Below are 22471 nucleotides of genomic sequence, written 5' to 3'. Positions count from 1 at the left end.
TATTTTTGGCCACTGAATTAGATAACAATTCTCTGTGGTAATTGTAAACCATTAAAATTAAGGTCAATTCACATCCGTGGTCTCTAACCAAAGATACACTGAAGGGTTATATTTTCTCCGCTTTAGGTAATATTTATAGAATATTGTGTTATACTTATGCCCGGAAGATGCAATTTCTCATTCTAAATAGGAGCCTTAAGGGTAGGGAAGAGATAATAAGGCAAAAGAAAAAATATGACAAAATGAAGAAATGGAAATAAAGTGTTCATAAATGGGGAGGGGAGGAGGGGGTGAAGGGAGGGCATGGACAAGGGGAAAAAATGAGAACTAAGACCAGTTATGCAAAGGTACAAGATCCCAATAATGAACGCAAATGTACTGTATACCTTAAATGTACCAATAAACTCAATAAAATATCATCAAGAGGATTTGAAAATTCAGCAAAAAAATAGACAGAAAACTCTAAATTTGTTACAAAAAGGCAGCACAAAAATTACTTTGAGAGATTGTGTGTATTTTCCAGGCAAGTCCCCAAAACAGGTGAACAGAAAGAACAGAGAAAAATGACAGTGAAATTTGGCTCAGCTGTCAGGAAATCAACCTTTCCTGAACTCCTTCCCTCAGTACTTCTGGAGAATGAGGTTCTGTCCTCCTGGGATTAGATTGACACTGAAATCGCTGTTTTAATAAGGACAACTGGATATTGATCACCTGGGGATAAAGAGGATATAGGAGTTGTCTAGTCAGAACATCACAAAACATCGCTGCTCCTGTCAGGGAGCAAGATCTGAGCCTCTTCTGAGAGATGCTCACTCCTGACCAGGGTCCCACTGCCTCATTTCCCGAGGACACACTGTCCGTCTTCAGTTTTCAGGTAAAGTATTCGACATCATTTCAATTAAAATCAAACAGGGAGCACAAAGTTTAGTCAATGTGTTTTGGAAATGATGCAGATGTTTCTGTAATTTCACATAAGGGAGGAAAAGGAGAGAAACGCGTAAGTTAATGAGAAGAATCCACTGTGGCTCTGCTCTTCACTCTTTCTCTCTCCACTCATTGTCACTTGTGAGAGGAAAAGATTCACCTACTGTTAAATTTAAAATGTCTGTGACACTGTATCATTGTCTGCAAAGCAGCTACTCAGATGAGTCACTTCCACAAGTAGAAAGGGCCATGAGAGGTAAAATTTGGAATCAATTCAGGACATCAAGGGAGCCATAAGAACACAGATAAAATCACTCATGAAATTGGCCTCACAGCAGTGCTTTAGAAATTGACAAGAATTTGTGTTTGAAGTGAGAGTAACATTAGAATGGTTATTAAGTGCAATGTGTCTCATATTGTAATAAAAAAATTAATCTTTCAGATGGTCAAAAGCTGTGGAGGACAGGAAGGGGAGTCGCTTAGACTAAAGATATGTCACGGAAAGGAAAAGCAGACATTGTACATGATAAGCATGGGTCAAGATTAATTCGGAATGAAAATTGCTATGAGGAATGAGAGGAGCGTGGTGAGAGGTGACGGAATAGAAGAGGATTACAAAAGAACAAGCTGTGTTATGTACATGTTCACACTTCCAAAGATGATTGCAAAATGTATCTACTTCAAACAGGTACTAATAAAAGTGAAAAGTAATCATTCACTGTATTTTTAGTAAGAGTCCTCATGAATGTGCAGGTACTGAGTTCCTTCTGCTGGCCTAATATTTTGCCCAAGTACAAGTCTAATGTCCTTTAGACCAAACACCTGCTCATTCTGTGATAGAATAACTAATAGAAGATAATTTACCATTTACTGTGCTTTGCTTCTAGAGTTAGAACAGGGAGGTCGGTGACTATTGTAGTCCCTAGGGACGATGTAAAAATGGCACAAAATGGTTGGATTATCAAGAGGACATTATTTCTTCACAATTGTGAAGGCAGAATTTTGAAGATCATGGTGTCCGTAGGATGCTTTTCTGACACATCCTTCTCTTACAGTCCCTCTCCAACATAGCTTTTAATCCTTTCCCCAATTCTTTTTAGTCAGATCAAGCACACATGGAAGCTAGAAATCAAACACCTGCCTTGGAATTCCTTCTCCTGGGACTCACAGAGGACCCTGGCCTACAGCCTCTTCTTTTCAGCCTGTTCCAGTCCGTGTATCTGGTCACCATCCTGGGAAACCTGCTCATCATCCTGGCCGTCAGCTCTGACTGCCACCTCCACACCCCCATGTACTTCTTCCTCTTCAGCCTGTCCCTTACAGACATTGGTTTAAGCTCAAGCACAGTCCCAAAGATGCTGGTGAACATTCATGCGGAAGATCAGAGAATCTCTTACCCAGGCTGCATCACCCAGGTCTGTTCAGTCCTGGTTTTCAGTGGACTGGAGACTTGTCTCCTTTCAGCAATGGCCTATGACCGCTACGTGGCCATCTGCCATCCCCTCAGGTACGCAGTCATCATGAGCACCCGTATGTGTGTTTCACTGACTCTCTTCTCCTTGGCTGTTAGCATCCTGAATGGACTGATTCACAGTCTGTTGGTGCTGAGGCTGTCTTTCTGCACAGAGATAATAATCCCCCAGTTCTTCTGTGAACTTACCCAGATCCTCAGGCTCACTTGTTCTGATACCCTGATTCACAACATAGTAATGTATGTTTCAACTTGCATCTTTGGTGGTGTTCCTGGGCTTGGAATCTTGTTTTCTTACATTCATTCACATTGTGTCATCGATCCTGAGAATGCCATCATCAGAAAGAATGCATAAGGGCTTTTCCACCTGTGGCTCTCACTTGTCCGTTGTCACCTTGTACTATGGGACAGGTTTGGGGGTGTACTTTAGCTCTGCAGTGACTGATTCACCCAGAAAGACTACAGTGGCTTCACTGATGTGTTGTGTGGTCCCTCAAATGCTGAACCCCTTCATCTACAGTCTGAGGAACAGGGATATGAAGGAAGCCTTGAGAAAACTCCTTTGCAGAAGAGCGTCTCTCCTTTGATCTGCTGTGTGCTCTCTACTTCAGTTTCCAGAGGGAGCCGTAGGGACCGGAGTCCTGGTGAGATGGAACAGCTGACCCGTAACTCACTATGTGATGAGGTCGTCTAGTAGCCACGCACTTTTAAGTATGGATCAGTGTGAGACTTTGTTTTTGTCTAGCTCTGTCACGTGATGTGTGACATCTGATTTAAATTTTTGAACACAGACATTTTATTAGTATACATTTGCACCACGTAATACTTACATTTTTTCTGGGAAACCGGGACAGTGGCACATGGCATTTTGATCATCTTTCACTGTATTTATTGGTTCTGTTTAGGTATACAGCACAGTTACATTCATCATTGGAATCTTGTACCTTTACATGAAAGTCTTGGTTCTCATTTTCTCCTCATAACCCTGCCCTCCCTTCACCCCCTCTTCTCTTCCCTATTTTCAAAACTTTATTTCCAGTTTTTCATTTTCTCAGATATTTTCTTTTCCTGTATTACTTTTCCCCTACACTTGTCACTTCCCCGACACCTTTACTGGAAATAGATGTGGTTTTTCTATTAAATGGAATACACCTCAGCCACAAAGAATGAGAAATTAGAGTCATTCGTAGGAAAAGGATGCATACTGAGGCCATACGCCTAAGTGAAATGAAAATGTCACTCATGGTAAATACTGAATAGTTTCTTTGGTGTGAAAAACTATGATTGCAAATGAGATCCTAGTGCTACAAGTGTATGCATTTTCTACCATTATCTCATACCCTTAAATTTCATTCTTATACTCATTTCTCTGACCTCTAATTGTAAGAATCAGAAAGCCCAAGAAGTTCTCTCAGACTGCAGTGGTTTTCCTCCTGGGTCCCTCTGTATCACGTGCCTTTAGGAGCCTTCTGCAATTTGCGCCAAGTCATAGCTGTAGGAGCAAAAATGGGTGATGACAGTGGGTCCGTCAGCATCAACTTAATACAATTTCGGAAAAATTCAAAATTATATTTGCATCGGGAATGGCCACTCGTTTTCATAGGCAACACACGACTGATTTAATCCGAAACAGGAGCAGCTTTCTACACCATGAGCACGGGGTGTCCCACCAATGAGGGTGGGGAATTCCCTTCCTCTGGGAAAATAATCTCACCGGAATTCAGAAGGTTAATATGCCTGCCTCATTAGGTTTCTCCCAAACATCCCCATCTTAATTGAGAGAATCCCAGTCCTTTTTGATCAGCACCCCAACTTAATATCCTGTACAATTCGAGGCTGAATTTGAAACTCGCATTGCACTTTAGCCACCCAAATTATGGAGGCTTCTTTTTGGTTTTTTTGAGCAACTTTATCCTTATGGCTAACGGAGAGAAAATTCTCCTCCAGGACCCTTTGAAAGTCAGATTATTTATGAGTGTCTGGAGCTGGGAATTTGACTCTTTTTTTTCTCAGTGAGTTTATTGGTACATTTTAAGTATACAGAACAGTTCCATTCATCATTGAGATCTTGTACCTTTACACGATACATCTTGCTTCTTATTTTTTCCCATTACCCCTGCCCTCCCTTCACCCCCTTCTCTCTTCCCTATTTACAGATAATTTATTTCCAGGTTTTCATTTTCTCAAGTTTTTTAATCTTTTCCTTTCTTTCCTTTCCCTCCCCTTCCCACTTCCCTACACATTTAGCCCTTTTCTTCCTATTTCACATTGTCAGTTAAACCACTTGGTTCTTATTTACACTTTTAGTTTTTCACCCTGGAGAAACTACTAGGTATTTACACGTGTGAATTATTTATTTCCCTTAAGAGCATGACCTCAGTATGCATCTATTTTCCTATGAGTGACTAAGTTCTCATGCTTTATGACTGAGTAGTATTCCATTTCATAGAAAGACCACATCTTCTTTATACAGTCTCCAAGTGATGGGCAATTGGGTTGTTTCCAAGTTTGAGCTATTACAACTGTGCTGCTATAAACATGGGCGTGCATATATCACTATGGTATGATTCTTTTAATTCTTCTGGACAGAGACCTAGCAAAGGGAATTTCAATATTTGAGAGCCTTCTTTTCCTCTGTGCCTTTCTCTTCACACATATTAAGCATTTTTAATGATTGTTGTGTGCAGTGTATGATTTTCCCATTTGGGCTTTTCTAGAAATGCTGAGAAACCAGCCAGGACCATTGTATTGCTTCATCTCCAAAAAACTTCAGAGGTGTTGCATACAAAGCTTAATCTCATTGACTCGCACAACTGGACCATCAGGACAATCAAATGGCTTTATATTTCCTATTATTTAAACAGTTCACATCCTCAGTACTCTGCACATCATCAGAAGGAGAGACCATGGCCACTGTAGGTGTCCTCAAATTAGGAAGCCAGCTGTAGCAGCCACTAAGCTGATTAGACAGCTTTGTCCTTACATTCTGTTACTGTAGAACAGCTCCTGGTGCAAAAGCCTGTATGAGTTAGGGTTCTCTAAAGCAACAAAAATACATGTGTAAAGTTATACAAGAGGATATCTTAGCTGGCCTTAGAGGATCAGAGACAGAAGACTCAATGGCTATCTGAAGGATCACAGGTAGAAGAATCCAAAATTTCCATCTGTGGCTTAGTGAAACAGAGAATCCAGCAGCAGTCAGGGGTCAAAGGCTTGGAAATTGGCTATGCAGTCACAGGTGCACGTGTACAATGGAAAGCTGGAGAGTCTTAACTGAGAGGCTTAAGATATGGGACCAGTGTTCAAAGGCAATAGCACAGGCTGGAGCTCTTCCAAAATAGGAAATCTCTATTCTTCTTCCCCTGTTTATTCTGTGCTGCCTACAAGCCATAAACACATGCCACAGATTGAGCAGCTTAACCACGGTCCTGCTAGCCAAATGGCAAAACTCAAGATGTCCAACAGGAAGCTTATTAAACACATACCTGTTTTACATTGCTGCTACTGTTTTATATATTAGCTTTTTACCACTTATTTTCCATCAGATTCTTCAGCACCATCCAAACTGGAAATAAATCAGCTCTTTCAGAAATCTGCCTCTTGGCTCTGACACATAATGTGAAACTGCAGCCTTTTATCTTCAGCTTCCTGCTATCCACGAAGCTGCTAATCATACTGGGAAACCTATTCATCCTCCTAGCCAACCTCCCTGATGCTTCTCTACACAGCCCCTTGTATGTCTTTCTTGCTATGGTGTCTTTTGCTAACAGGCATTTAAACTCAAGCACCATTCCCAAGCAGAGCCCGATGAACAGCCAAACTCAAAATCAGAGAATTAATCACCCAGGCTGACTACTCAGGTCAGGTTAATCTTATTTTTTTCAGCTTTAATTGAGTTGATTGATACATTTTAGGGGTACAGTACAGTTACATTCACTGTTGGCATCTTGTACCTCTACATGGCGAGTATTGCTTCTCATTTTTCCCCTTGTCCCCGCCCTCCCTTCACCCCCACATTTTTTTCTTTTCCCTTATTACCCTTCCCCTACCCCTCCCACCATCCTTGCACCTTTAGCTCCTTTCTTCCCATTTATCAATGTCAGTAATCTTATTAGGATCTTTTGTATTACTGCAGATTATTCATACCAGAGAAACTCTTCAGTATTTACACATGGGTGCCTTATTTATTTCACTGAGGATTATATCTTCAATATGTATCCATTTTCCTATGAATGCATCTATTCTCTCGCTCTTTATGGCTGAGTAATATTCCATTTTATAGAATAACCACATCTTCTTTATCCAGTTTCCAAATGATGGGCAAATAGGCTGTTTCCAAGATTTAGCTATTACAAACTGTGCCACTATAGACATGGGTGTGCAACTTCTCTGTGATATGATTCTTTTAGTTCTTTTGGAAAGATACCCAGCAGATGGATGGCTGGGTCAAATGGAATCTACAGTTCAAGCTCTTTGAGGTTTCCCCATATTGATTTCCACAGTGGTTGCACCAGTCTGCACTCCCACCAACAATGGAGAAGGGTTCCTTTCTCCCCACAACCCCGCCAACATTTTTTATTGTGTGATTTCTTGATAGCAGCCATTCTTTGTGGGGTGAGGTGGAAATATCAGTGTTGATTTTATCTGCATCTCTCGAATGATCAGTGATGTGGAACATTTTTTCACATATTTACTTGCTGCTTTTACTTCTTTGTCTGAGAAATGTCTGTTCATTTCAGATGCCCATTTTAGAATCCTGTCTTTATATATGGGATGGTGATTGCTTTGAGTTCTTTATACTTTCTAGATAATAGTCCTTTGTCTGAGGAACAGCTGGTAAAAATTTCTTTCCCACATTGTAGGTTGTCTCTTAGTTCTGCTGATGGTTTCTTTTGAAGTACAGAAGCTTTTTAATAAGATGAGACCCCAGTTAAATTTTATTTTTTGATGGCTGCTAAAACTGTCTCCTTACAGTGACAGCCGTGGCTGCTATGGGAGAATCTGCTTCCACTTAGGAGTGCAGCGAGCATGATCCCCACATCCTTGTCTGTCCTGCTCCGCTCTCATGGGTCACCAGCCTTGCGCATGGCCTGCTCACACTGTGATGGTGCTGTAGCCGTGCACTGCAAGGACCTGTGAATCCTGACCGTCTTCTCTTACTTGATCAGATCATCAAATTTGCCTGTACCGAGTTCCTTATGGATGAATCACATCCTGCTATGTGTTGCATCTTACTTATTTGCTGGTATTTTTTTCCTTGGAATTTTTGTGTCTCATATTCATATTTTGTCCTCTGTCTTGAGAATAATGCCATCCAGAGAAAAGTAAAAAGCCTTTCTTACCTGTGGTTCTCAGCTGAGGGTTGTATCCTTGGTCCACGGGACAGCTATTCCCCTGTGCATGAGTGCTGCTGAGCCTCCTTTGGGAGGACATGGTGTGATCAAGGCTGTAGTCTGTGTCTCTGAGGTGCTGAATCCCCTCTGTGATGTCATTCACTATGCACTTAGGATTCTACAGTAAGTCACAGTGACTGGCCTCCTGGTGAGCCAACTGCCTGACTCTGTTATCACATTTCTTCTCCAGCGATGGGAACGCATAAGAACCATACACATTGTTACTTGGCTGGAAACCTGTATCTTTCCTTACTCTCTCTAGTTCAGTCATGCGCTGTTTGACATTCTCAGCGTGTTTTTTTTTTTTTTTCCGCTAGTGCCCCAGAAGCAGAGGCTGATGTGGGGTTCTAGATTTAAAAACTTGTTTCTTGATGCTAAACTATCATACAAGGTAAGTCAGTGTAGGACAGGCAGATATGGAAATCATCTATGCCAATATCTTCAGACGGCAAGTATTTCACACAAGTGAGCTCGTTGCTTAGCCTTTAGTATTGAGTAAGCATTTAAAGTCCCTGGAATAGAACAGCTGTTGAAGTGTCCAGGCTTACTTTGCTCAAAGTCTTTTACTAATAGGCTCATTCATGAAATTTATTTTAATTTCCATGTTATCAAACTTGTCTTCTCCTCCTTCTCACAGAGCACCTTTCTGTAAGGACTTCGTTGCTCTTGTTACCACACCCAGGGTCTAGCGCTTTGGAGGCACTCAAGAAATGGTTACTGAGTGGGCATCTGCTATGTGCTCTGCTTATCCTGCCTTTTACATTTTTTGTTGTTATGTGTTTGTGAATTACGGTGATCACACTGAGCATGGGAAATGATACACAGACGACTTCCTCACTCTCCCAGGACCTCCCCAACCTAACCTCTCCGTCTTTCCAGCCCTTTCCCAGGGCTAGAGACTATGCCTCTGCCCTTTGTGTTCAGTGTCCTTGAAATCTTTAACTTTCTCTTCACATAGATGCACAAACTGTCCACATACCTTTGTCCTGATATTCATTTTAGGACACACGAAGAAATGCGGAGCTTCAGGAGTCAGGTGATGGAATCCTGTTTACATTTCAGTATTTCCAGTCTGCTAATCCTAAGAGCTTACATCAAGTGGTAGTGTAAAGTCAACAGCACAGCTTGGCATCAGCATTTCAAGTGTGTGTATACATTTCTCTTAAACATTCTCCCCAGACTTATCCCTCTACTTGAGTTACAGGCTCCTTCTCTTCTCTCTCGAGGCAGAAGTACTCAAAGAATGTCATCCCACACTTTTCCTCTCACATTTTTTGACATCAACCCACCCAATTGTATTACAGTTTAGTGTATGTAAATGACTATACATGTAAGCTTTGTGTTCAGTTTCCAGTCACGGTTCACAGCTGTTTCTATTATCACAAGTCAGGGCTCTTCTAATTTCTTCTTTTTAAAAAAAGAATAGGAAAAATTTTATTGAGGGAAAGAAAGTTTCTGTCTAAGAGAGACAGAAGGGGGACCAGAAAGTGGCTTCTCTGTCTGCTCCTAATTTCAATTTGTCAACTTCTGTTGCTTAATGACCTGGAGAATAGTAAAAATGCACCACTAAGGTATGGCAAGCTTGATTATGTTCTTGCTTATAATATTTTCTGAAACTAGCAGCTGTTCAGAATCCAGTCATATCCAGCTCTGGAGTTCATCCATATTTACCAAATAAAACATCTCTATGTCTTCCTTGGCCACAAATTTATTCCTATGATACCCAATCCACCTCACACATAAAAGGGATTTCTCAGTTCTTGAAATACACCATAGGCCCTCTTGCATTCTGTTTACTTAGCATGTTAGGTTTGAATTATTACTTTTCTGAGAAAATTTACCTTATTTTAAAAATATTATTATTTCTTGACTATACAAGAAAACAAATATGTTTTCTAAGACCACTGATGTTTTTGTTCCCTTTGTCTATTATTCTGTTTTTTTAAGTAAATTAGATTAAAATGGAGGAGAAAGAGCACATAGGGCTATCTTGTCATAAACTTATTTTGTGAATTATAAATTCGTGTAGAAATAACATATGTTGTAGGTGCAGTTGATGATCATCAGCAAACAATGAGCTTATTCAGTATCAAAGACGACGAAAGGTGGAGACTCGGAGAAGCGTCTCCGTATATGAAACAGTGGTTGAAATCTTAGTCCACGTGCTTGGCACATGGACATATCTGCCCACATCTCCCTGTGGGAATCCTGTAATTGCATTCACACCTCAGTGAAAAATGAAGAAATAGTAATCCAACTCACAGTTGTCCTATTAGAAGAAAAGAGTGGCCACAAATTGAAAAACGAGTTCAACAAATTCTGCAAGGTCCCAGTCTATATTTTTGGCCACTGAATCACATAGCAATTCTCTGTGATAATTGTAAAACATTAAAATTAAGGTCAATTCACATCCATGGTCTCTAAACAAAGACACACTGAAGGGTTACATTTTCTGCACTTCAGCTAATATTTATATAATATTGTGTTATACTTATGCCCGAAAGATGCAATTTCTCATTCAAAATAGGAGACTTAAGGGTAGAGGAAATGTAATAAGGGAAAAGAAAAAATATGACAAAATGAAGAAATGGATATAAAGTGTTTGTAAATGGGGAGGGGAAGAGGGGTTGAAGGGAGGGCAGGGACAAGGGGAAAAAATGAGAACCAAGACCTATCACGTAAAGGTACAAGATCCCAATAATGAACGTAATTGTACTATATACCTTAAATGTACCAATAAACTCAATAAAAATCAATCAATAAATAAAATTGCAAGAGGTTTGAAAATTCAGCAAAAAGAAATAGAAAACTCTAAATTTATTACTAAAAGGCAGCACAAAAATTACTTTGAGAGATTGTGTGTGTATTTTCCATGCACGATCCCCAAAACAGGTGAACAGAAACAACAGAGAAAAATGATGGTGAAATTTGGCTCAGAGGTCAGGAAATCACCCTTTCCTGAACTCCTTCCCTCAGTACTTCTGGAGAATGAGGTTCCGTCCTCTTGGGATTAGACTGACACTGAAATCGCTGTTTTAATAAGGACAACTGGATATTGATCACCCGGGGATAAAGAGGATATAGGAGTTGTCTAGTGAGAACATCACAAAACATCGCTGCTCCTGTCAGGGAGCAAGATCTGAGCCTCTTCTGAGAAATGCTCACTCCTGACCGGGGTCCCTCTGGCTCATTTCCCGAGGACACACTGTCCGTCTTCAGTTTTCAGGTAGAGTATTCCACGTCATTTGAATTGAACCCAAACAGGGAGCACAAAGTTTAGTCAATGTGTTTTGGAGATAATGCAGATGTTTCTGTAATTTCACATAAGGAGGAAAAGGAGAGAAATGCATAAGTTAATGAGAAGAACATCGACTGTGGCTCTGCTCTTCACTCTTTCTCTCTCCACTCATTGCCACTTGTGAGAGGAAAAGATACAGCTCCTGTTAAACTTAAAATGTCTGTGACACTGTATCATTGTCTGCAAAGCAGTTACTCAGATGAGTCACTTCCACACATACAAAGGGCCATGAGAGGTAAAATTTGGAATCACTTCAGGACATCAAGGGAGCCATAAGAACACAGATTAAAACAATCATGAAATTAGCCTCACAGCACTGCTTTAGAAATTGACAAGAATATGTGTTTGAAGAGAGAGGAACATTTCAGTGGTTTTTAAGGGTAATGTGCCTCATATTATACTATTAAAAATTAATCACTCAAAAGGTGAAAAGGTGAGGAGGACGGTAAGGGGAGTCACCTAGAATAAAGATATGCCATGTAAAGGCACCTAATGTCCTCAGGCAAAGCAGGCATTGTACACCACAAGCGTGGGTCAAGATTAATCAAGAATGAAAATTGCAATGAGGAATTAGAGGTGGATGGTGAGAGGAGGAGGGAGAAGAAGGGGATTAAAAAACAAAGCTGTGTCATGTACAGGGACACACTCCCAAAGATGATTGGAAAATGTATGTACTGCAAACAGGCACTAATAAGGAAGTAAAAAGTAATCATTCAAATGGCACAAAACGGTTGGATTCACAAGAGGAAGTTATTTCTTCACAGTTGTGAAGGCAGAATTTTGAAGATCATGGTGTCCACAGGATGCTTTTCTGACACATCCTTCTCTTACAGTTCCTCTCCAATATAGCTTTTAATCCTTTCCCCAATTCTTTTTAGTCAGATCAAGCACACATGGAAGCTAGAAATCAAACACCTGTCTTGGAATTCCTTCTCCTGGGACTGACAGAGGACCCCGAGCTGCAGCCCCTCATCTTCAGCCTGTTTCTATCCGTGTACCTGGTCACCATCCTGGGAAACCTGCTCATCATCCTGGCCGTCAGCTCTGACTGCCACCTCCACACCCCCATGTACTTCTTCCTCTTCAGCCTGTCCCTTACAGACATCTGTTTAAGCACAAGCACAGTTCCAAAGATGCTAGTGAACATTCACGCGGAAGACCAGAGAATCTCTTACCCAGCCTGCATCACCCAGGTCTGTTCAGTCCTGGTTTTCAGTGGACTGGAGACTTGTCTCCTTTCAGCAATGGCCTATGACCGCTACGTGGCCATCTGCCATCCCCTCAGGTACGCAGTCATCATGAGCACCCGTATGTGTGTTTCACTGACTCTCTTCTCCTTGGCTGTTAGCATCCTGAATGGACTGATTCACAGTATGTTGGTGTTGAGGCTGTCTTTCTGCACAGAGATAAGAATCCCCCAGTTCTTTTGTGAACTTGCCCAGGTCCTCAGGCTCTCTTGTTCTGATACCCTGGTTCACAACATAGTAATATATGTCTCAACTTGCATCTTTGCTGGTGTTCCTGTGCTTGGAATCTTGTTTTCTTACATTCACATTGTGTCATCGATCCTGAGAATGCCATCATCAGAAAGAATGCATAAGGGCTTTTCCACCTGTGGCTCTCACTTGTCCATTGTCATCTTGTTCTATGGGACAGGTTTGGGGGTGTACATTAGCTCTGCAGTGACTGATTCACCCAGAAAGACTGCTGTGGCTTCAGTGATGTATTGTGTGGTCCCTCAAATGCTGAACCCCTTCATCTACAGTCTGAGGAACAGGGATATGAAGGAAGCCTTGAGAAAACTCCTTTGCAGAAGAGCGTCTCTCCTTTGATCTGCTGTGTGCTCTCTACTTCAGTTTCCAGAGGGAGCCGTAGGGACTGGAGTCCTGGTGAGATGGAACAGCTGACCCGTATCTCACTATGTGATGAGGTCGTCTAGTAGCCACGCACTTTTAAGTATGGATCAGTGTGAGACTTTGTTTTTGTCTAGCTCTGTAATGTGATGTGTGACATCTGATTTCAATTTTTGAACGCAGACATTTTATTAGTATACATTTGCACCACGTAATACTTACATTTATCTAGGGAAACTGGGACAGTGGCACATGGCATTTTGATCATCTTTCACTGTATTTATTGGTACTTTTTAGGTATACAGCACAGTTACATTCATCATTGGGATCTTGTACCTTTACATGAAAGTCTTTGTTTTCATTTTTTCCTCATATCCCTGCCCTCCCTTCACCCGCTCTTCCCTTCCCTATGTTCAAAAACTTTATTTCCGTTTTTTCATTTTATTTTTTTTCTTTTTACTTTTTTCAGCTTTAATTGAGTTTATTGGTACATTTTAGGGATACAGTACAGTTACATTCATTGTTGGGAATTTGTACCTCTACATGACAGGTCTGGTTCTCATTTTTTCCCCTTGTCCCTGCCCTCCCTTCACCCCCTCCTTCCCTCCTCCCCTCCCCATTTACAAACACTTTATTTCCATCTTTTCATTATCTCACATTTTTTTTCTTTTCCCTTATTACCCTTCCCCTACACATCCCACCTTCCCTACACCTTTAGCTTCTTTCTTCCCATTTCTCAATGTCAGTAATCTTATTAGGATCTTCTGTATTATTGCAGATTATTTACACCAGAGAGACTATTCGGTATTTACACATGTGTGTCTTCTTTATTTCACTTACGAGTGTATCTTCAATATCTATCCATTTTCCTATGAATGAATCTATTTTCTCATTCTTTATGGCTGAGTTATATTCCATTTTATAGAAAAACCACATCTTCTTTATCCAGTTTCCAACTGATGGGCAAATGGGCTGTTTCCAAGTTTTAGCTATTACAAACTGTGCCGCTATAAACATGGGTGCGCATACTTCTCTGTGATATGATTCTTTTAGTTCTTTTGGAAAGATACCCAGCAGAGGGATGGATGAGTCAGATGGAACCTCCAGTCCAAGCTCTTTGAGGTATCTCCATATTGATTTCCATAGTGGTTGCACCAGTCAGCACTCCCACCAACAATGGAGAAGGGTTCCTTTCTCCCCACAACCCCGCCAACATTTGTTATTGTGTGATTTCTTGATAGCAGCCATTCTTTGTGGGGTGAGGTGGAATCTCAGTGTTGTTTTCATCTGCATCTCTCGAATGATCAGTGATGTGGAACATTTTCTCATATATTTACTTGCTGCTTTTACTTCTTTGTCTGAGAAATGTCTGTTCATTTTGGATGCCCATTTTTGAATTGGGTCTTTATATTTGGGTGGGCTGATTGTTTTGAGTTCTTTATATATTCTTGATAATAGTCCTTTGTCTGAGGAACAGCTGGTAAAAATTTTTTCCCACATTGTAGATTGTCTCTTAGTTCTGCTGATGGTTTCTTTGGCAGTACAGAACCTTTTTAATAAGATGAGATCCCAGTTTAATTTTATTTTTTGATGGCTTGGTGAAACTGTCTCCTTACAGTGACAGCCGTGGTTGCTATGGGAGAATCTGCTTCCACTTAGGAGTGCAGCAAGCATGATCCCCACATCCGTGTCTGTCCTGTTCCACTCTCATGGGTCACCAGCCTTGTGGATGGCCTGCTCACACTGTGATGGTGCTGTAGCTGTCCTTCTGCAAGGACCTGCAAATCCTGCATGTCTTCTGCATACTTACTCAGATCATCAAATTTGCCTGTCGCAAATTCCTTATGGATGGATCACATCCTGCTATACGTTGCTTCTTACTTATTTGCTGGTATTTTGTTCCTTGGAATTATTTTGTCTCATATTCATATTGTGTCCTCTGTCTTGAGAATAATATCATCCAGAGAAAAGTAAAAAGCCTTTCTTACCTGCGGTTCTCACCTGAGGGTTGTATCCTTGGTCCACGGGACAGCTTTTCCCCTGTACATGAGTGCTGCTGAGCCTCCTTCGGGAGGACATGGTGTCTTCAAGGCTGTAGTCTGTCTCTGAGATGCTGAATCCCCTCTGTGATGTCATTCACTTTGCACTTAGGATTCTACAGTAAGTCACAGTGACTGGCCTCCTGGCGAGACAATTGCCTGACTCTTATCAAGTTCTTTCTCCAGCGATGGGATAACATAAGAACCATACACATTGTAACTGACAAAGAAACAGACCTGAGGATCAGTGGAACAGATTGGAAGACACAATAACAAATCCAGATGTACTCAGCTATGTCCTCTTTGAAAAAGGAGGTGATCATGCCCACTGGAGGAAAGATAACCTCTTTAATAAATGGTGTTGGAAAAACTGGATCTCAACCTGCTAATGATTAAAACTAGACCCTTATCTTTCACCATGCACTAAACTAAAATCCAAGTTGATTAAAGATCTAAATATTAAAACAGAAACACTAAACGTGCTGGGAGATAAGTTCGGCAGAACTCTTGAAGACACTGGCATAGGATTTTATGAACAAATCCTCAGTGGCACAGGAACTAGCAGAAAGAATCAACAACTGGGATCTCCTCTTATTAAAAAGCTTCTACACTGCAAAAGAAACCATCAGCAGAACTAAGAGACAACCTACAATGTGGGAAAAAATTTTACCAGCTGCTCCTCAGACAAAGGACTATTATCTAGAATATATAAAGAACTCAAAACAATCAGCCCCCCAAATATAAAGACCCAATTCAAAAATGGGCATCTGAAATGAACAGACATTTCTCAGACAAAAAAGTAAAAGCAGCAAGTAAATATATGAAAAAATATTCCACATCACTGGTCATGGGAGGGATGCAGATGAAAGCAACACTGAGATTCCACCTCACCCCACTAAGAATGGCTGCTGTCAAGAAATCAACCAATAACAAATGTCGATGGGGATGTGAGGAGAAAGGAACCCTTCTCCATTGTTGGTCGGAGTGCAGACTGGTGCAACCACTATGGAAATCAATATGGAGATACCTCAAATAACTAGGTTTAGAGGTTCCATTTGACTCATCCCTCTGCTTGGTATCTTTCCAAAAGAATTAAAAGAATCATATCACAATGATACATGCACAACTATGCATATAGCAGTACAGTTTGTAATAGCTAAAACTTGGAAATAGCCCATTTGCCCATCAGTTGCAGACTGGATAAAGATGTGGTTTTTCTATAAAATGGAAAACTACTCAACCATAAAGAATGACAAATCAGAGTCATTCGTATGAAAATGTGTGCATATTGAGGTTGTACTCTGTGTTTATCTTTTATCTAGTTGATGTGTCTATTTGTGATATTGGGTTATTGAGGTCCCCCACTACAACTGTCTCAGTGCTTATTTGATTTTCACATCTATTAGTATTTGTTTTATATAGTTAGATGTGCTAGTATTTGCTGTATATGTATTTATGATTGCTATCTCTTTCTCTTGCATTGTTCCCCTACAAGGATGTAGTGACCTTGTTCGTACCTGTTAGGCGGTCTTGACTTGGAATCTACTTTGTCTGCAAATAGAATAGCCATCCCTGCTTTTTTCTTGTTTTCCACATTGAATATTATCTTCCATCCTCTGACTTTCAGGCTATGAATTTCGTTTTTTATTAAATGTTTCTTTTATGCACCATATTGTTGGTTCTTGTTTCTTGATCCATTCTGCTAGTCTATTTCTTTGGATTGGTGATTTGAGACCATTTACACTGAGGGTTATAACTGATATTAATTGACTTATGCTTCACTTGTTATTTTTATGTTATTCCTTTCCTTCTCCCCTTTGTTTGCTTGTCTCACATGGTGGATTCTGTCTGTTGAGGTTCATGGAGTTTTAGTCCTCATTATCTCCTTCTAGAGTGTCTTTCAGCACATTCTGCAGTTCTGGTTTGGTGGTCATGAATTTCTTCTGTTCTTTTTGGTCAAGAAAGTATCTTATTTCTCCATCACTTTTGTAAGATAATTTTGGGTGTACATTGATCTGGTTTGGAAGTTTTCTTTCAGGGCTTGAAATACTTCAAGCTCACCTTGACTTCAGGTTTTGTATTGAGAAGGCTGCTGTGATTCAGATGGGCTTTCCTGTGTAGGTGATTTGTTTCCTTTCTCTAACAGCTTTTAATATTCTGTTCTTGTGTTTAATTTCTGGAACCTTGATTATTATGTGTCTTTATGTAAATTTGTTTTGGTGAAGGTAATGGATGTTCTATACACCTCACTTATCTGTATGATAAACTCTTTTTAACTGCTTGGGAAGTTTTCTGCCTTTACCTCTGTGACAACTTTTTTATGTATTTTGTGCTATCTTCTACTTTTTCATTGACTGATCAAACTTACTTTTCTTAGCATTATCTAGTGGCTATTGGATTGTGGTTTTTTTTCATGTCTTTTTCTTAAGAAATAACTCTTTCCCTGGTCACTAACTGCATTCCTGTCTCATATATCTGATATTCTATGCTCACTTTATCTCATTCTGCTGCATATACTTTCAATGACATTTTAAATCTGGATATCTATTTGAATATTTCATGGTTTCCATTTCATTCATATTCTGGGTGTTCATGTTTTGTGTCATTTTCTTAAGCTCCTCTGTTTTCTTAATGTGTATCTGCTCTGAAGTCACTATGTCTTTCTTTATTGTCACCTCTTCTGTAATTACCTGATAAACTATTTCTGCTTTAATTTTTATCTAGAACCTCATTCATCCACTTTATTACTTCTGCCTTTACCGCTTCAGAGAGTCTATGAGTGTGAGTTTTGAAGTGTTTCATCTCATTTCCCCCTGGGTTTGCCTTGGATAAACTGCATGTTCGGAGTTGCATTTTGCTTAAATGTCTTCTCATTTTCTATTTAACTTCAGTTTCCTATTTAAGTTCCATTTCTGGGTTGATGCTTGTAAATTGCTTATGGCAACTATCTTTATTGCTACTTAGAACATTTATGATATGACTACTCAGAGATGCCCTTCAGGTGTAGCTCCTTTTTTATTTCAGTCTGTTGCAAGGTCCTATGACTTCAGTCATTGAGCTTGAGAAGCTGCTGTCCATATGGCCTGGCCGCTGGTTCTTTGGCACTGGACTATAGTATTGTTTATGACCTGTAGGCTTGCTCAGTCTTGGCACAATAGTGAGAGCATTCTATTAGAACTACTATGTTATCTTGGCTAAAATATTATGATCAGCAACAACGATAGCATCAACTACAGAGAACCACTGCAGTCTGCTGTGTCCATTGCTCTTTTCCATTAATAAGTTTCTCCATGGAAGCCTCTGCGGTCACCAGTATCTGCAGGTCCTACTTGCCCTTCCCCTCCCAAGTGAGTCAGGGCTCAGGAGAAAGCACTGTTTGCTGTTTCCTTCTTCACTGAAGTCTCTCCTACAATGATGGGGGAGGCGCTTTTCAGTGGGGTATTTATCAGCAATCAACAAATGTTTATTAGATCCTTCCTAGATGTGGCCTTTGGCCTCAACACCCAAAACATTCTTCTGGCACCTTTAGATTCCCAAGAATTGTCTTGGGAAGAATTGTCTTGATGCTTGTGCTTGGAAGAAACCACTGTGTGGATGGAGTACATGGTTTCACTTTCCATAACCATCTATAAAGGAAAATAGTGTTCAAAGTATTAAATTAATCATTTGAAGGATCACCACCCTCAGCCATACTTTAACAATAGTAAAAGATGAAAAGGAAAGAGAGATAGTTTTCTGTAACTCACAGCAACCATATCCAAACCTCTGTAGTACAAGACATAGAGACAGGATCATCCACTTTGGACAGAAGGAGGAATTAAATATGGTACTTTGACTTGGACCCTACCACTGGGACTGACACATTGAAACTCAGAAATAGGAACTCCCTTGACAACAGTCTGATTTTCATAGGCTGACTCATTACAGGTAATTGAACAACAGGTATTGGTCTCTCACTCTGGAAAGGCAAACTTGATCTATAGTCAGCCTCACTACCAATTAACTACATTGGCTTTGGGCACCAGAAAAACCTCAGTGACAGAAAAGCACCACAGCAGTGGGAGCTGTGCCAGAACTGTGCCAACCTCATTGACTATGAGGCTTTGTGTATGCTTCGGTGCTCTGCCAGCCTCAATGGCCATGCAATTCTAGCCTGGGACTTTGCTGGCAGCAGTGATCTGAGGCTCCACATCCTTCCTAATGCTATACTGGTCCCAGTAAAGGAACACATAAGGACCACACCACATAGCCTACTCAGAATCTCTGGACAGGCTTCCTCGGTGAGGCAATACAAGGCAAAGCCAGTCTGTGAATGTGCAACTTAAGTAGTCCCTTCTTCAAATATGTACACATTGATGGATGACCCCAAAAGTTAATGCCAACCAAGGAAATATAGCATAAGTGAAAAGAAAATGCTGTGGTGTGACTCACACCACAGGGGAAAACATAAATTTTCTGACTAAAATTTAAGCTAAATGTCTTAGAGAGGCCAAGCAAACATTAAAAGGGCAGAGAGACATTTCAAAGAAATGTGCAAAACATTGAGCAGAATGAGAAATTCCACTTCACCTCAATTAATTCATTTAGGCACATAATATATTGGATTATTATTATTGTACTGGGGATTGAACGTGGCTCCTTCACTTGCGAGGCAGGGGGTGGAACCACTGAGCTAAATCCCTGGCCCTAATATGTTCTATTCTTGAAAAATGTCAAACTCATGGCATGCATTTCTTCCCTAAAAGTGATAACAGATGAGGTGATGCAAATACTAATATTTTTAGATATAACATTTGCATGGTGTGAAATACTTCTAAATATTGTCTTATATGTCACAAATAGGTATGGTTTTTCTGCAATATAAATTACTATATAGGAAATGAATAATTTTTTAAAAACAAGAATATTAAAGAAAATGTATAAGCAAGAACTTATCTCCCATAACTTTATCAATCTGAAATGATTTCTAAAATCTCCAAAGATTGTTAGAAAGAGATGGTTCCCAAAACTGGTTCTCTAGAGAAATTAAAATTTCCTCAGGGGATATCTATGACTTCTTCACCAAAACAAAAATAAAACAGAACTTTCTTGAAGGAAATAGAACTATGTTCCCTTGCCAGTGCTTCCAGACACATACAATTATTAAAAAATTCACTTTGTTATAAATTTTGTGCCCCAGGGGAGATAAAATTGTTTGGCAAATGGGAAAAAATTGAACAATTTATTTAATGAGGAGCTCTGAGAATTCCAACCTCGAGACTGCAGAAAATTTAAGAAAGTCCCACAGTACCTGTACTCGCATGGTCTCAGTCTCCATGCAAACCCATGCATGTGGGCTTCCTGTGCAAAGATGGTGGCAAAGGGGAAGCTTCAGTGACAACTGCTGGACAGAGTCTGTGTGTCTTGGGGAGGGCAGGTGCGGTTAGAAGGTGGGTATCAAGATTCCCCTTTCAAATAATGACACTGGGAAATTCCTGTATTTCTTTAGATTATGAAGGTGAAATATTTGTACTTTGGAGGCCTATTACACCATTGGTTCTTTTCCTGCTCTTGTTCTATTTCTTCGCCTCACTCTTTGGAATCTAAAGCACTTCCCCAATAAGAGTTATTTTCTGGAGGGCTCCAACTCTTATCTTTAAAGTATAGACTCCTTTCAGAATTCTGCATTCAGTTATTCATTTATTACCTACTCACCAAAGATCTATTGTGCATGAGGTATTGGCCATTTTTTTCCAAATTTATTTGGCAATTTCTGCTATCACTGGAAAGTTGATGTACTGATAGACTCCTTTTCTACATGATTATAGTTATCACTTCTCAGTGTTTCTAAGAGCACCTATCAATAATGTCATTATTTCTGATGCTCCATGCTGAATCTAAATTTTTTCTCATTTTATCAACCCCTTTAAAGGGTCAGGAAAATATTGCGTGATTGAAGTTGGAGGAGAAAGCATTTGCGTGTTCATGAATTTAATACACAGTAGCCTTTTAATGTAACCATCTCCTGTTGCATGTGGTTTGAAATGACTATTCATGATTGAGATAGGGAATTGTCCTTGTTTTCCTTATTTACAATTATTCTCAGCCCTGCCTGATGCCCTGAGGATTGTTGGTTAAATTTTGTCAAATGCAGTTTACATATTATGGCTTTGGTTCTGACTTCACTTTATTGACCAAGGTGTGCAAGGAATTATGTTTACAAACATCTATGTCCTTCATTCCCAGAGTTGGTTTTGCTTGTAAATCTGGTACTTTTCTTTGAGAGTAGATATTAACACATTCTATTTAACTTTGTTAGTCACTTGTGCGCTTATACTCGGACATATAATGGGTCAGAAGATTTCTATTTTGCATCATAGTGAACATTTTGGTACTGACGTTTATCATACTTCCAGCAGTTTGATTTGTCCAGTACCCTCACAGTGACAGGCCCAATATAATTCCCTGGAAAGATACATGATGAAGCAGATCTCACATGTAGAAATAAACATGAATTTACTAAATGTGAGATGGTCATAAATAATATTTAAAAAGTTACCCTCGACCTTATTTCCCACTTGACCCTCACCCCCTGCTCTCAATCATACTTGTCTCTTAAGTCTCCTGTGCAAATTTACTTTCTGATGAAGCAATCACACATTCCGTTCTATGAGCCTAGAATATATGCATCTTTTTTGCTTGCCCTCATTTCCAGTGAGTCATCCTTCCTCTCACACGCCGTAAATTCCTCTTTTAGGGAAGACCCTCCCATATATTCCTGCAGCATACACTGATTCTCAGTGACATTGTTCTGCTTTGAAGTAACAGTCAAGCTTTAGGTCTTGATAGTATTGGCCTTGGTTATCATGGGGATGCTAAACACGTATCTCATCTTTTTTATTTTTCTAGGGTGAACTGGTTTATATCACATTTGAATATTTTAATAAAATTCATCAACTACACATTTTGGCCATTGAACCTGGGATTTTCATGCAGTACACTACACATAAGAGCACACATATGAATAAAGACAGTCATACTTGTCTTCTGTTTGCTTTTAATTGTGGCATAGTTTTGTTTACTCTTCTTATCAATGTAGTGCAGAACATTTTTCTTGGAAGACTTCACCCAGCAGGCACTCTCTAAAAGAAAGATCTATGGGGATCCTCATTAGATAGGAGTGCTGTAGAGCAAAGAGGTAATACACACATATTTATACAGAGAAGCATTCCATTATTGATGTTGGTCTCAGTATAAGAGTTATATTGATAGGAGATATACATGCAAGTGAGACTGACTCAGTCATTTAGAACAGAAGCTCAAATAATTAAATGCCCTTTGTAGGTAACAAGCACAGTATAAACATTGGACCACCTCATGGAATTTTGCCTGCAGTCCTATCTTGCAGCGAATTCTTACTACTCCTGCTGCAGAGATGAGGTACCTGTGCTAAAGAGAATTTCAATAACTTGCTCAAGAGAGATGGGTTTTTTGGTGGTGCACAACTTCGTTCC

The 22471-nt window shown here is 40.0% G+C and overlaps 2 protein-coding genes across 2 annotated transcripts; both read left to right on the top strand.

Moving 5' to 3' along the window:
• Positions 1-1375: 1375 nt before the first annotated feature.
• On the top strand, positions 1376-3318 carry LOC104876926 (olfactory receptor 7G2). The gene is given in 3 exon segments (XM_033759831.1): positions 1376-1612; positions 2025-2684; positions 2686-3318. Coding segments are annotated over 3 exon segments (1092 nt in total). The 5' UTR covers positions 1376-1477; the 3' UTR covers positions 2983-3318.
• Positions 3319-10541: 7223 nt separating this feature from the next.
• Positions 10542-13223, top strand: LOC104876927 (olfactory receptor 7G2-like). The gene is made up of 2 exons (XM_010645168.2): positions 10542-11014; positions 11965-13223. The coding sequence occupies exons 1-2, from the start codon at positions 10946-10948 to the stop codon at positions 12916-12918; spliced, it is 1023 nt and encodes a 340-aa protein (XP_010643470.1). The 5' UTR covers positions 10542-10945; the 3' UTR covers positions 12919-13223.
• The last annotated feature ends 9248 nt before the right edge of the window (positions 13224-22471 follow it).

This window comes from Fukomys damarensis, unplaced genomic scaffold (genome assembly GCF_012274545.1).
Source record: "Fukomys damarensis isolate Sample0158 unplaced genomic scaffold, DMR_v1.0_HiC HiC_scaffold_37, whole genome shotgun sequence".
Lineage (NCBI taxonomy): Eukaryota > Metazoa > Chordata > Mammalia > Rodentia > Bathyergidae > Fukomys > Fukomys damarensis.
Note: the sequence above shows the minus strand (reverse complement) of the source record. Positions and strands in the feature narration are given on the sequence as shown.

Coding starts and splice junctions, on each gene's coding strand:
- LOC104876927 (XM_010645168.2), top strand. CDS start 10,946: ATGCTCACTCCTGACCGGGGTCCCTCTGGCTCATTTCCCGAGGACACA. Junction 11,015..11,964: donor TGTCCGTCTTCAGTTTTCAG/GTAGAGTATTCC, acceptor AATTCTTTTTAG/TCAGATCAAGCACACATGGA.